This window comes from Hylobates moloch, unplaced genomic scaffold, assembly GCF_009828535.3.
Source record: "Hylobates moloch isolate HMO894 unplaced genomic scaffold, HMol_V3 SCAFFOLD_2, whole genome shotgun sequence".
Taxonomy (NCBI): domain Eukaryota; kingdom Metazoa; phylum Chordata; class Mammalia; order Primates; family Hylobatidae; genus Hylobates; species Hylobates moloch.
Window position 1 is genome coordinate 83,975,419 of NW_026652277.1, and position 16,377 is coordinate 83,991,795.

Here is a 16,377-nt window from a genome sequence, read left to right on the forward strand (position 1 = left end):
GGGGCTGAACTTAGGTGGGCCATGGGCTGTCTTACTGACAGCCTTTTGGTTCTCTTTTCTTACCACCTCCCAGCTGCTAATATCTATCTAATTACCTAAAAGTATCACATTGATTTTGTGTTCAATGGCCTTAGCAGGAAAGTTGTTTTGGAATTTATTATGAACGATGTCACTTTTTTCATGGGCACAAGTTACCTTTTCCACATTACTCTGGTTTTGTTTGGTTTGCTGGCAGAAGTCACTGTGTTCTTTGCTTCCTACACAGAAGCACATCTCTTGGCTAAACAGAATTCAGTTTCATCTTGGACACAAATACCTTCAATTTTAAGAAGAGCCATGTGCTCCCTTTGGTTCCAGAGATCCCACTTAAAGCCATCAAAAGTGGCCTTGGAAAACAGCCTTCCAAACAGATTTATCTTTTAGAAGTCCTTTTCCCAGTACGCCTCCACAGACTACAAAATGGTGGAAAGAACCATGTTGAGGTTTTGGTATGGATATACATTTTCAAATCAGTTGGGTAAATATATAGGAGCATGATTTCTGAATTGTTAGGTTTTCTTTTGAAATTTAGCCATTCTCATAAATGTGTAGTGGTATGTCATTGTTATTTTAATTTGCAGTTCTTAATGACAAATGATGTTGAGCATCTCATATCCTTATTTCCCATCTGCAGATCTTCTTTGCTGAGGTGTCCAGATCTTTTGATTATTTTTTCAATCGAGTTGTTTGTTTTGCTGTTGTTGTTATTGTTGAGTTTTAAGAGTTCTTTGTATATTTTGGATACAAGCCCTTTATCAGATATGTGTTTGCAAATATTTTCTTCAGTTCTGTAGTTTGTCTTTTCGTTCTGCAAATAAATAGTCTTTTACAGAGCAGAAGTTTTTAATTTTAATGACATCAATTTTTTTCTTTCATAGATTGTGCTTTTGATGTTGTATCTAAACACTCATCACTATAATGAAGGTCATCTAGATTTTTGCTGATATTTTCATACAGAAGTTTTATGTTTTGCATCCTACATTTAGGTCCATAATGCAATTTGAGTTAATTTTTGTGAAAGATATAATTTTTCTCTCTAGGTTTTGTTTTGTTTTTGTTTTTGCATGGACATCTAATTGTTCTAGACTCTTTGTTGAAAAGGCTATTCTTTCTCCATTGAATTTTCTTTGCTTCTTTGTCAAAGATAAGTTGACCATATATGTGTTGGTCAATTTCTGGGCTCTACATTCTTTCCATCGTTCTATGTGTCTATTCTTTCCCCAATATAACAAGGTCTTAACTACTGTAGCTTTATATTAAGTCTTGAAATCAAGTAGTGTGAGTTCTCCAACTGCGTTCTTCTTTGGTATTGTGTTAGCTATTCTAAGTCTCATATTTTCATATGAACTTTAGAATCAGTTGGTTGATATTTACAAAATAGCTTGCTGGAATTTTATTGAGATTGCATTGAATGCGTACACCAAATTGGGAAGAATTGGCATGTTAACAATATTTAGTCTTCCAATCAGTGCACATAGAATATCATATCTCCCCATTTATTTATATCTCCTTTGATTTATTTCATTAGAGTTTTATAGATTTTCACTTATGGATTCTGTGCATAATTTGCTAGATTTATACCCAAGTATTTTCTTTGGTGCTATTGTAAATAGTATTGCTTTTTAAATTTCCATTTCAAGTTGTTCATTATTGATAAAGCAATTAACTTTTGTATACTATCCTTGTATCCTATAAACTTCCTATGGTCTCTTATTAGTTCTAGGAGTTTTGTTGTTGATAACCCTTTGGGATTTTCCACATAGATAATCATGTTATCTGTGAATAAAGACAGTTATATTTTTTCCTTTCCACTCTAAATCCATTATTTCCTTTTCTTATCTTATTGCACTTGTTAGGAATTCCAGTATGATGCTAACTAGGAGTGGTGGGGCAGGGTATCTTTGCCTTATTTATAATTTTAAGGAGAAAATGTTCAGTTAGTCATCTTAAGACTGATGTCTGCTGTAGGCCAATTTTAGATATTCTTTATCAAGTTAAATGTGGTCTATCTTGGTGAATGTTCCCCACGAGCTTGAGGAAGCAGTGTATTCAGCTGTTGTTGGTTGAAATATTTTATGTCAGTTAGATCAAGGTGACTGAGAGTGTTCTTTATATCAACTACACTCTTAGTGATTTTCTGAATGCTTGACCTATCAATTACTGAAATTAGTGTTGAAGTCTCTAATACCAAAGTTGTTTATTTTTCTTTGCAACTTTATCAGGTTTTGCCTCATGTATTTTGACACTGGTATTGGGTACATACACATGAAAGATGTATTATCCTCTTTATATCTCGTTGAATTTGATTTGATAAATTTCTTTTTTTTTCTGATTCATTCACATTTTTATGGGAAGTTTGGCAAACAGAAAATTGGTGGTTGCTTTGTTTCAGATTGTCTACCCAAAAAAGGGGGACAGGGTCCAGAGGACACTAGACTCCTCTGCTGACTCAACACCTTCCATTGGTAAGGCTCTTGCCTCTTTCCATGACCAATAAAGCAGAGATAATGACTAGAAAACAGTGGCCATGAGTAGAATGGGCCACTGGACTGGTGCGGAGCAAGTCCTCTTGCTCACCTACTCTTCTTTTTTTTATTGTATTATTATTATACGTTAAGTTTTAGGGTACATGTGGACAATGTACAGGTTTGTTACATATATATCCATGTGCCATGTTGGGGTGCTGCACCCATTAACTCGTCATTTAGCATTAGGTATATCTCCTAATGCTATCCCTTCCCACTGCCCCCACCCCACAACAGTCCCCAGAGTGTGACGTTCCCCTTCCTGTGTCCATGTGTTCTCACTGTTCAATTCCCACCTATGAGTGAGAACATGCGGTGTTTGGTTTTTTGACCTTGCGATAGTTTACTGAGAATGATGATTTCCAGTTTCATCCATGTCCCTACAAAGTACACGAACTCATCATTTTTTATGGCTGCATAGTATTCCATGGTGTATATGTGCCACATTTTCTTAATCCAGTCTATCATTGTTGGACATTTGGGTTGGTTCCAAGTCTTTGCTATTGTGAATAGTGCCGCAATAAACATAAGTGTGCATGTGTCTTTATAGCAGCATGATTTACAGTCCTTTCGGTATATACCCAGTAATGGGATGGCTGGGTCAAATGGTATTTCTAGTTCTAGATCCCTGAGGAATCGCCACACTGACTTCCACAATGGTTGAACTAGTTTACAGTCCCACCAACAGTGTAAAAGTGTTCCTATTTCTCCACATCTTCTCCAGCACCTCTTGTTTCCTGACTTTTTAATGATGGCCATTACAACTGGTGTGAGATGGTATCTCATTGTGGTTTTGATTTGCATTTCTCTGATGGCCAGGGATGATGAGCATTTTTTTATGTGTCTGTTGGCTGCATAAATGTCTTCTTTTGAGAAGTGTGTGTTCATATCCTTCGCCCACTTTTTGATGTGGTTGTTTGTTTTTTTCTTGTAAATTTGTTTGAGTTCTTTGTAGATTCTGGATATTAGCCCTTTGTCAGATGAGTAGATTGCAAAAATTTTCTCCCATTCTGTAGGTTGCCTGTTCACTCTGATGGTAGTTTCTTTTGCTGTGCAGAAACTCCTTAGTTTAGTGAGATCCCATTTGTCAGTTCTGGCTTTTTCTTGCCATTGCTTTTGGTGTTTCAGACACGAAGTCCTTGCCCATGCCTGTGTCCTGAATGGTATCGCCTAGGTTTCTTCTAGGATTTTTTGGTTTTAGGTCTAACATGTAAGTCTTTAATCCATCTTGAATTAATTTTTGTATAAGGTGTAAGGAAGGGATCCAGTTTCAGCTTTCTACACATGGCTAGCCAGTTTTCCCAGCACCATTTATTAAATAGGGAATCCTTTCCCCATTTCTTGTTTTTGTCAGGTTTGTCAAAGATCAGATGGTTGTAGATGTGTGGTGTTATTTCTGAGGGCTCTGTTCTGTTCCATTGGTCTATATCTCTGTTTTGGTATCAGTAGCGTGCTGTTTTGGTTACTGTAGACTTGTAGTATAGTTTGAAGTCAGGTAGCATGATTTCTTTTGGCTTAGGATTGACTTGGCAATGCGGGCTCTTTTTTGGTTCCATGTGAACTTTAAAGTAGTTTATTCCAATTCTGTGAAGAAAGTCATTTGTAGCTTGATGGGGATGGCATTGAATCTATAAATTACCTTGGGCAGTATGGCCATTTTCACGATATTGATTCTTCCTATCCATGAGCATGGAATGTTCTTCCATTTGTTTGTGTACTCTTTTATTTCATTGAGCAGTGGTTTGTAGTTCTCCTTGAAGAGGTCCTTCACATCCCTTGTAAATTGGATTCCTAGGTATTTTATTCTCTTTGAAGCAATTGTGAATGGGAGTTCACTCATGATTTAGCTCTCTGTTTGTCTGTTATTGGTGTATAAGAATGCTTGTGATTTTTGCACACTGATTTTGTATCCTGAGACTTTGCTGAAGTTGCTTATCAGCTTAAGGAGATTTTGGGCTGAGACAATGGGGTTTTCTAGATATACAATCATGTCATCTGCAAACAGGTACACTTTGACTTCCTCTTTTCCTAATTGAATACCCTTTATTTCTTTCTCCTGCCTGATTGCCCTGGCCAGAACTTCCAACACTGTGTTGAATAGGAGTGGTGAGAGAGGACATCCCTGTCTTGTGCCAGTTTTCAAAGAGAATGCTTCCAGGTTTTGCCCATTCAGTATGATATTGGCTGTGAGTTTGTCATAAATAGCTCTTATAATTTTGAGATACATCCAATTAACATTTTTAAAGAAAATAATTTCAACCCAGAATTTCATATCCAGCCAAACTAAGCTTCATAAGTGAAGGAGAAATAAAATCCTTTACAGTCAAACAAATGCTGAGAGATTTTTTTCACCACCAGGCCTGCCCTACAAGAGCTCCAGAAGGAAACACTAAACATGGAAAGGAACAACCAGTACTAGCCACTGCAAAAACATGCCAAATTGAAAAGACCATCGATGCTAGGAAGAAACTGCATCAACTAACGAGCAAAATAACCAGCTAACATCATAATGACAGGATCAAATTCACACATAATATTAACCTTAAATGTAAATGGGCTAAATGCTCCAATTAAAAGACACAGACTGGCAAATTGGATAAAGAGTCAAGACCCATCAGTGTGCTGTATTCAGGAAACCCATCTCACGTGCAGAGACACACATAGGCTCAAAATAAAAGGATGGAGGAGGATCTACCAAGCAAATGGAAAACAAAAAAAGGCAGGGGTTGCAATCCTAGTCTCTGATAAAACAGACATTAAACCAACAAAGATCAAAAGAGACAAAGAAGGCCATTACATAATGGTAAAGGGATCAATTCAACAAGAAGAGCTAACTATCCTAAATATATATGTACCCAATACAGGAGCACCCAGATTCATAAAACAAGTCCTTAGAGACCTAGAAAGAGACTTAGACTCCCACACAATAATAATGGGAGACTTTAACACCCCACTGTCAACATTAGACAGATCCATGAGACAGAAAGTTAAAAAAGATATCCAGGACCTGAACTCAGCTCTGCACCAAGTGGACCTAATAGACATCTATGGAACTCTCCACCTGGTATCAACAGAATATAGATTCTTCTTAGCACCACATCGCACTTATTCCAAAATTGACCACATACTTGGAAGTAAAGCACTCCTCAGCAAATGTAAAAGAACAGAAATTATAACAAACTGTCTCTCAGGCCACAGTGCAATCAAACTAGAACTCAGGATTAAGAAACTCACTCAAAACCACTCAACTACATAGAAACTGAACAACCTGTTCCTGAATGACTACTGGGCACATAACGAAATGAAGGCAGAAATAAAGATGTTCTTTGAAACTAATGAGAACAAAGACACAACATACCAGAATCTCTGGGACACATTTAAAGCAGTGTGTAGAGGGAAATTTATAGCACTAAATGCCCACAAGAGACAGCAGGAAAGATCTAAAATTAACACGCTAACATGACAATTAAAAGAACTAGAGAAGCAAGAGCAAACACTTTCAAAAGCTAGCAAAAGGCAAGAAATAACTAAGATCAGAGCAGAACTGAAGGAGATAGAGACACAAAAACTCTTCAAAAAAATCAATGAATCCAGGAGCTGGTTTTTTGAAAAGATCAACAAAATTGATAGACTGCTAGCAAGACTAATAAAGAAGAAACGAGAGAAGAATCAAATAGATGCAATAAAAAATGATAAACGGGATAGCACCACCGATCCCACAGAAATACAAACTACCATCAGAGAATACTATAAACACCTCTACGCAAATAAACTAGAAAATCTAGAAGAAATGGATAAATTCCTCGACACATACACCCTCCCAAGGCTAAACCAGGAGGAAGTTGAATCTCTGAATAGACCAATAACAGGTTCTGAAATTGAGGCAATAATTTATAGCTTACCAACCAAAAAAAGTCCAGGATCAGATGGATTCACAGCCGAATTCTACCAGAGGTACAAGGAGGAGCTGGTACCATTCTTTCTGAAACTATTCCAATCAATAGAAAAAGAGGGAATCCTCCCTAACACATTTTATGAGGCCAGCATCATCCTGATCCAAAGCCTGGCAGAGACACAACAAAAAAAGAGAATTTTAGACCAATATCCCTGATGAACATTGATGCAAAAATCCTCAATAAAATATTGGCAAACCGAATCCAGCAGCACATCAAAAAGCTTATCCACCATGATCAAGTGGGCTTCATCCCTGGGATGCAAAGCTGGTTCAACATACACATGTCAATAAACGTAATCCAGCATATAAACAGAACCAAAGACAAAAACCACATGATTATCTCAATAGATGCAGGAAAGGCCTTTGATAAAATTCAGCAGCCCTTCATGCTAAAATCTCTCAATAAATTAGTTTGGATACTTTCTGTTGCTGTTGTTGAGACAGGGCCTCACTATGTGCCCAGGCTGATCTCAAACTTCCGGCCTCAATTGATCCTCCTGCCAAAACGTTGGGATTACAGGTGTGAGCAACTGCGCTTGGCCTTAAAAATTTTTATGGCTATTTCATTGTTATTGATTTCCCATTTAATCCCCTTGTGGTCAAGTTCTATATTATTTCATATTTGAAATTTATTAAGAGTTATTTAATAGCCCATAAAATTATAGATCTTTGTGATCGTTTCATGCCCATTAATTTGGCCTCCACCAGGTCAAATGATTTACAGTGTAATACATCTCTTCTATATTATAATTTATCTTTGCCTATTTATTATGTTAATTATATAATAGGAGTATTAAATTCCCTAACAATAATCTTGAATTTGTCTAATTTTTTTCTTAGTCTGTCAAATATTTCTTTGTGTATCTCAAAGGTCTGTTATTATGTGCTTACGTTTTACTGGCTCTTTTATCTCTACTAACTTTGGTCTGTTCACATCCTGACATCCTTTAAGGAAGTGAAAAATAAAAAGCTTCTATTTTGTTTTAGGCACTTTTCTTTTGGGTTTTTCTGTAATATGTAATCAGATCTAATGCTAAATGATACAAATACTATGACAAAAAAATACAAGGCACCGTGGACGTGTGTGCAATGGGGATCTAACCTTGTTGTGGGAGTCAAGAGTTTTCCTAAGTCATACATTTAAGGTAAAGAGGGTATTAGCTCTAGTCAGAGGTTGTGAAAGAGTATTCCAAGAGGGAGAAAGTTATGTGCAAAAGTCCTGAGTCAGGGGAAGCTTGGCTCTTTGGAGAAACAGAAAGAGGTCCTGATTAGCTTCCCTGTATACTAAAAGCAGAAGTGGTAAAGGAATGATAGGCATTCTAGATCACATTTTCATTAGGCAAGAAGAAAGATTTACAATGTTCTAAGCTTCTAGATGTGGAGGCTTTGGAGCCTCCTGAGAGTACTAGAAATATTAAGAGATTTTAAGACGAGAAATGCCATGATCTGACATGCAATTTTAAAAGATACTCAAAGTGCTGTGTGAGAATAAATTGTAGGAGGAAATAAATGGATGCAGAGAGATCAGTTAAGAGGTGATTGAGGCCAGGCACGGTTACTCACGCCTATAATCCCAGCACTTTGGGAGGCCAAGGCAGGCGAATTACGAAGTCAAGAGTTCGAGACCTGCCTGACCAACATGGTGAAACCCCATCTCTACTAAAAATACAAAAATTAGCCGGGCATGGTGGTGAGTGCCTGTAATCCCAGCTACTCAGGAGGCTGAGGCAGGAGAATCACTTGAACCTGGGAGGTGGAGGTTGCAGTGAGCCAAGATCATGCCACTGCACTCCACTCTGGGTGACAGAGCAAGACTGTCTCAAAAAAAAAAAAAAAAAAAAAAAAAGAGGTGATTGAAGTTTGAAGTGCTTAAGGTGGGAGAGAAATGATGGAACTTTCGGTTTAACTATATGCAGTAGAGCTGAGGGAAGTGGAAAAAATCAAGATATATTTTGCAAGCAGAATTAATAGGAGGTGGTCATGAATTGGATGGGTGTTGGAAGGGAGAATATTATAAAATGTCATTGATCACTTTTGGCATGTGTGGAAATAGGGAAATATGAAAGAACAGATTGTGGGGAGGGGAAGATAGGTTTTTAACATGTTGATTTTCAAGATGCCTGAGTTACATTAAAGAGAAAGTACCACACAAGCTATGAGATATATGAGCTGGAAAGAAGATCTAGGTTGAACATATATATCTGAGAGTTATGAATGCAGATGGCAACCAACGCTATGAGAGTGCATGAAATAATTTAGGCAGGGGTCTCTGCTCCTCCTGTTTGACAGACAGCTGCATCTTCTCTTGCATTGCCAGCCACATCCCTGAGACACCATGGGGAAAGTGAAGGTTGGAGTCAACTGATTTGGTTGTATTGGGCGCCTGCTCATCAGGGCTGCTTATAATTCTGGTAAAGTAGATACTGTCACCATCAATGACCCATTCATTGACCTCAACTACATGGTCTACATGTTCCAGTATGATCCAACCCATGGCAAATTCCATGGCACCGTCAAGGCTGAGAACGGGAAGCTTGTCATCAATGGAAATCCCATCACTATCTTCCAGGAGCCAGATCCCTCCAAAATTAAGTGGGGTGATGCTGGCGCTGAGTATGTCATGGAGTCCACTGGTGTCTTCACCACCATGGAGAATGCTGGGGCTCACTTGCAGTGGGGAGCCAAAAGGGTCATCATCTCTGCCCCCTCTGCTGACCCCCCCATGTTCATGATGGGTGTGAACCATGAGAAGTATGACACCAGCCTCAAGATCATCAGCAATGCCTCCTGAACCACCAACTGCCTAGCGCCCCTGGCCAAAGTCATCCATGACAACTTTGGTATTGTGGAAGGACTCATGACCACAGTCCACGCCATCACTGCCACCCAGAAGACTGTGAATAGCCCCTCCAGGAAACTGTGGCGTGACAGCCACGGGGCTCTCCAGAACATCATCCCTGCCTCTACTGGGCTGCCAAGGCTGTGAGGAAGGTCATCCCTGAGCTGAATTGGAAGCTTACTGGCATGGCCTTCCGTGTCCCCACTGCCAACGTGTCAGTGATGGACCTGACCTACCATCTGGAAAAACCTGCCAAATATGATGACATCAAGAAGGTGGTGAAGCAGGCGTCAGAGGGCCCCCTCAAAGGCATCCTGGGCTACACTGAGCACCAGGTGGTCTCCTCCGACTTCAACAGTGACACCCACTCTTCCATCTTCAATGCTGGGGCTGGCACTGCCCTCAACGACCACTTTGTCAAGCTCATTTCCTGGTATGACAATGAATTTGGCTACAACAACAGGGTGGTGGACCTCATGGCCTACATGGCCTCCAAGGAGTAAGAGCCCTGGACCACCAGCCCCAGCAAGAGCACAAGAGGAAGAAAGAGGCCCTCACTGTTGGGGAGTCCCTGGCACACTCATTCCCCACCACACTGAATCTTCCCTCCTCACAGTTTCCATGCAGACCCTTGAAGAGGGCAGGGCCTAGGGAGCCCCATGTTGTCCTGTACCATCAATAAAGTCCCCTGTGCTCAGCCAAAAATAACAACAATCATAATAGTTTAGGCAGAAAGGATAACATAAGTAAAAAAAAAAACTTGTAAAGCAGCCAGAAATAATTGAATTTTAACATTCACAGGCCACAAAGAAGAGGAGAAACTGACAAGGATGAGAAGGAGGGAACAGATATATCAGTGATGTCACAGAAGCGCATGTTTCTCCTCAGCTGTTACTCACATTTGCTTTTGTGTATAGTGTGTATGGATGCTTCAGGTTCAAGACAGTTTCTCCAAGATCAGTGGGAGGTCACTCATCTTTGTGTGGTTCACAGGCAGGTGAGTCCTACTGCAAAGTTGCTGAGTCCATAAAATTACAGTTCATTTACTGGAAATTTTTTAAGCATTTATTCACATATAACCATTTTCCTTAAGAGGCATTCCTGGATCATCAGCACGGCTGGTAGGAGATAGCTTCTGGAATCAACTAAACGCTTGCCTAGAACCAAGTATTTTTCTGATGTCTTGGGTTTTTAAAAGTAAGTCCTTGAAATACAGCCAGTTTCTTTCCTCTATCATGGTGAGTTTATTTCCTCTCAGGGGCTCTTTTTATCTTCTCCTACCCTGAAACCAGATTGCTCTCCAGTAATAGGAATATGAGAGTAGGGTGAAAAGGCATTCCCCATTAACACTTGGAATTTATTACCAGGTTTCTTGGACCAAAGTTTGTTGATATCCATGAAGACGGAGATGTTAGAGTAGCAAGCGAAGGAAATCACAACTCAGACAATACTCAATTAAGAGTGACAAAACTTTTCTTGGTATAACCAAGCCAGGAAAAATGGGCAGAACCACCATGGTTTGGCCCTCTTATCACTATATGCTTGAATGTTTGACTAAAAGTGTGGGATATGGCCTTGAAACATGGCTATGTGAAGAGAGACTGGGCTAATGGCTTTGACCGGTAAAGAATACAGATTGGGTGTACATATTGGGTGACACCAAAACAATGAATATCCAATGTAAGTAATTTGTAGTTGTCATTCTTAGGAAGGGAGTAGCATATGTACCTTAGAAATATGCATCAGCGGTTGCAAAGCTGAGAAGGCATTCTGATATATGATTCTGGTGGAGGTGGTGGTGGGTGAACCTAACTTATTCCCAGCATCCAATATGCCTAGTTGAAAACCATTATAATAAATTTAGTAAGAGACAAATAGCAAACTGGGAAAATATATTTGCAACATATGCAGACAAACTGTTAATAACTTTATTATATGAAGATGTCTTATAAATCAATAAGAAAAAGTAGACACAACTAATGGAAAATGTCTAAGGAATTCAAACAGGCAATTCTTGAAAGAAGGCTAAAATTGCAACAAACATGATAATCTGTCAAGCAACAATGAAATATCAATATTTACCTCTCAGACTGGTAATGATTACAAAGCATAAATTCAGTAAAGAGAATGGGGTGGGGAAATGAGCACCTTTTCATAAATTTTGGTGGAATTGTGAATTGGTACATTTCTGGAGGTTAGGTGGGCATGATGTGTCAAAATTTGTAAACTTAAAACCCTTTGGCCGGGTACAGTGGCTCACACCTGTACTCCCAGCACTTTGGGAGGCCGAGGTGGGCAGATCACATGACACCAGGAGTTTGAGACTAGCCTAGCTAACACGGTGAAACACTGTCTCTAATAAAAATACAAAATTTAGCTGGGTGTGATGGCACATGCCTGTAATCCCACCTACTTGGGAGGCTGGGGCATGAGAATCCCTTGAACCCGGGAGGCAGAGGTCGCAGTGAGCCGAGACTGGGCCACTGCACTCCATCCTAGGCGAGAAAGTGGGATGCCATCTCAAAACAACCACCTCCCCATTCCCAAAAAAAGTCCCAAACCTTTGACCCAGAAATTTCCCTTGTAAATATTTATGCTAAGAGTTATTAAACAAGTGCACAAAATTGCATATTGTGGATACTAATAGCCCAATTGATACAGTAGTTCAAATTTGAAACAATCTAAATGCTAATCTACAGGGTAAATGGCTACATAAATGAGGGTATATCCATATAATGGAATATTAAGTACTTGGTATTATGTTGAAAAGTATTCCTGATGTATTAAGTTTTTAAAAAAGCAGATTATAGAGTAGCATTATTTAAAAAAACCATCTGTGTTAAGAAAAAAAGGCTTATATAGGCATGTAAAATTTATTTAGAATGGGAGATGAAATTGTGGGGGGATTTTCCTTTTGTTTCTTTTTTTGTTATTTTATCTGTGCTAATGTATTATCAGGATAATCTATGACCATTTAAATAAAATAAAAATAATTCATACAAGCTAACAAAAAGGTAAACATCTTTAAAAGTTTGAATGAAACATATCTCATGGAAAACATTGCAATTCCAAGTTAGTCAAGCACCTGTGTTATATGATGGCTATAACATGGGGGAGGAGTAGTGAGCAGAATAAAACAAAAGACTGGAACTAATAGACAGTAGTTAGCGTTATCAACAATTTTCTCCATTTTCTCTAAGTAGCATCCATGTAGCAAAATTTACTTCTAGAAGATTTAAAGTCTTTCTCTACAACTCTTTAATTAGGTTATTTCTTTTTACTCCTGACTCAACAGGCTTTCAGATTCACTTTTCTTTGAAAGCAGAGGTTGCTGACAATATTACCAACATGGAAAGGTGGGCTAGGAAAAAAAGGTGGATAGCTTGATTTATGTTGCTAACTTTGTATGGACTGTAGGACATTTAAAAATATTTTGTACTGGGCGTGGTGGCTCATGCCTGTAATCCCAGTGGTTTTGGAGGCCAAGGCAGGAGGATTGCTTGCAGGCAGGGATTTGAGACCAGCCTGGGCCACACAGCCAGTCCTCCTTCTCTATCACCTATTTAGGAGGCTGAGGCAGGAGGATAGCTCGAGCCCAGGTATTCGATGTTGCACTAACCTATGATTGCACCACTGCAATCCAGCCTAGCTGATAGAGTGAGACCCTGTTTCTAAAAAGAAAAAAATATTGCTATTTTACACAAAAAAATTTATGATAAAATGTCCTCTCCTTTAGGTTTTGTAGGTAACTGTATCCTAATTGTATTTGATCCACATGAAAGAACTCTGTTCTCAAAATTTGCAGATGCTGTTGTTGCTTGTCTTTGCTTTTACTCTGTTCTGATGCTACCAAGATTTTGGTTAGATGGCTGTTATTCTAGGTGGCAGACATGCGGGTTTCCCTCCCTTTGTACAACTAAACAAGGTAAGCTTTGGTTCCGGGCAGTCACTGGTATTTACAAACCACTTATTCATGCCAGGTAATAGGGTTCCAGATTGGGTAAGTTTTATGTTCTGGTTCTTGGTATATGTTTAGACAGCTTATAAATGTAAATAAACATTCTACTCTTACAGGTGGAGTGTGGACACGGTGATACCTGTGTGACCGCCATTCCCAGCTGAAGGTTATCGCATCTATGATTTTCTTATACGTGACTGGCGCCCCCTAGAGAATAGGGACTTAAGTTGATCTCCACTGTAGAAGAAATATCAGGGAAATACCTGAAGCTGTTTTAACAATGTCTCCTTGTATTAAATATTATGCTACAGTTTTGCGTGTGTGAATGGAAGTATGGGTAGAGATCTGTTCTCCCTAAAAAATCCAGGATTCCACAATATAGAAATAGTAATCAAACTTTTAGGTGAAGCTCGAACTAATCCGAACTTTGCTAGATCATCACCGTAAATGAATGGGTATTTATCCACTCCCTAAATGAAGAGACTTGACTGGACTTCTTTTTTTTTTATATATAGCTACTAGAATCTGTTACACATAATTTAGGATTGAGATTTGAGAAATTGTCATTCCAATCCAGAAAACTTTAGTTTTGCAAATATATTTACAAATTAATAAATTACATTTTATTTGGTTAATTTCAAGAATAGGGCATTTAAAGAAGTCTGTGTTTGCTTTAGTTCGGCAGTAAAGTTCCTGCCACTCACAATAATCCTTATTATTCTCTGAAAGACATGTTATATTTTTGTCATCATAAATATTTATTAATTACTGTTTATAGCACGGGGTTAGGTACTCATCAAGCAACCAAACATAATTCTTACCATCTAGGATGCTTCCAATGTAAAATATAGACAATATATAACCAGGTCAATTGGGAAATAGATCATTTCAGTATGATAAAAGATAGTATTCACATTAACAGTATGAAAGGGCAGGAACAATAAGACACTTGACTCAGCGGTCTTTAAAATGTAGCATCCAAAATGAGCAAGTGGAGAAAAGGTTAAACAAGTAGGTGACACATTTAAAAAACAAGTAGATGAAAAGGTTATTGGACTATTCTCAAAAATCTTGTTTTATGTGAGAAACCATCAAATTATGAATTGCAAGTAGTGTATTCTTTTTACTTTTCAAGGGTAGGCTCTCCTATACCTTACCTAAACAATTTTTCAAAATAGCCACAATTACTTTGTTTTCCTCTCTACACTAAATTGCCCTTTGCCTCTTGAGGGATTATCTTTTTCAGATTCACCTCAACTTCTTTAGGTTCAAGCGGACTTCACCTGTAAGCCCCTCTCGGTTCTCCCTCTTCTCTGAACTACTAATGGCCTAATTTAGCACAATTATATTGCTTTGTTCATTCCATGTATAGTAAAAGAGTCTACAAAACACATGCAAGCATTCATTCAATTATATGTTGATTTGTTCATGGGTCGACCCCAGAGTCTATTCTCCACCGCTGAAGCATGGAAGACAAATACCCTTCACTTCTTCAGAGGCGTAACACATGCACTTCTCATGTCATGGTGACAGGCATGTGCTGGTGGAGGTCAAAGAAACAGGAACACAAGTGAAATCGAGGTGAGTGTCAGGTAAGGACCAAAGCACCACGCCTACCTCATCTTTGCCCACAGAACACCCATTCTTCCCGTGTCCTGTTTCCCAGGACGTATCCGGGGCGGATAAGAAGTCACCCGTGGGGAGGCGGTGAACTCCCCCGCAGGGGCCGATGCCCGGGACAGGGGCGGGGAAGGCTAATGAGGCGACTTGTGCGGGGAGGGGCCAACGAGGGGCCCAGGTGTCGCGCGCCTGCGCGAGCCCGGTTCGCGTCGCACCCTTGAGCGCAGCATCCCTACGCCCGCGAGTCCCAATACTAGGGAGCGAGGGAGGAGGGGCGGCCGGCCTCCCGCCCCCGCGCGCGGCCACGTGACGCCGGCTGAGGAGACTGGAGGGGCGGCGGCGCGAGGCGGCAGACTGGGGCAGCGCAGTGTGCTGGCGGCTGGGCCTCCTCCACCTCCTCGTCTTTCTCCCGGGAACCTTGACGACGCCTTCCGCTTGGCCCTGCCTTCTGCCGCATCCCCGCCGCCGCGGCGCCTCGAGGAGGAGGAGAAGACGCAGCCGGGCCGCCGCCGTTAAAGGAGTACCCGGCCGCCGCTCGCCCCGTCGGCCGCCACCGCCTCCAGGGTCCGCCCTCTCTCGGGGTCTCCGCTTTCTCCTGCCGCCGGCGCCCGCTCATCGCCGCGATGGGGCTCCTGGACTCGGAGCCGGGTAGTGTCCTAAACGTAGTGTCCACGGCACTCAACGACACAGTAGAGTTCTACCGCTGGACCTGGTCCATCGCAGGTAAAGCTGCTGACTTCCCCATCCTCGCTCGGTCCCCCACGGGGGTCACCGGCCCCTGGTCTCGTAGCGCCCGGGCCCGGCCCCACAGGCCCCCGCGCCCTGCGGCTTTCGGATGCCGAGGATCAGCGGAGGGGCCGGCGCGGGCACTGCGGTTGAGCACTGGTTAATCTGATCCGAATGTGAAGGCCTCCCCTCCCCCGACACTCGCAGGGTTTTCCTCTGAGCTCCCTCCATCTCTCATCAGCTCTCGGATGCGGGAGCTGACATATCAGATGGAGCCTGTGCAGCCAGGAGCTCCTCGCGGGAGCCGCCCCACCCTGTGCTCCCACATCTCCCGAGCTCGCCTCGCAGTTCTTCCCCGTGCACAGGATTCCTTTTAACATTTAGTCCTATTTTGTATGGAGAGCGGGCTGGGGAGGAAGGAGGGCTTCAGGGGCAGCTGAAGATACAGGAGGTTTCTTCAGCCTCCTGGTTGCCTTGACACAACCCTGCTAATCTTTTCTTCTATCTAGCTCCTTCATCTATAGTATAATTTGGACTGAAAAGTAAAATAACATTGTTTGGCTCCTTGAACCTTGAAGAATGTTAGTTTCCGAGGCATTTTCAACAGCAAATATGTTTGAAGTGATTGTAATGGCTTTGCGCACTGCAGTGCAGTCAGGGGGAGGGGGAGGCCAAAACACCATGGAAGAAATCAGTCTTTAGGAAGGGGGTCTCT

At 40.9% G+C, this 16,377-nt stretch overlaps 1 protein-coding gene and 1 pseudogene across 1 annotated transcript in view; both read left to right on the forward strand.

The window, feature by feature from the left end:
- Positions 1-8,854: 8,854 nt before the first annotated feature.
- Positions 8,855-9,874, forward strand: LOC116468656 (glyceraldehyde-3-phosphate dehydrogenase-like; annotated as a pseudogene).
- Positions 9,875-15,277: 5,403 nt separating this feature from the next.
- ELOVL4 (ELOVL fatty acid elongase 4) overlaps positions 15,278-16,377 on the forward strand; it is a 35,298-nt gene continuing 34,198 nt past the window's right edge. Inside the window, exon 1 of the mRNA XM_032152624.2 lies at positions 15,278-15,659. Coding sequence (XP_032008515.1) covers positions 15,560-15,659 — 100 coding nt within the window. The 5' untranslated portion in view covers positions 15,278-15,559. The remainder of the gene's footprint in view (positions 15,660-16,377) is intronic.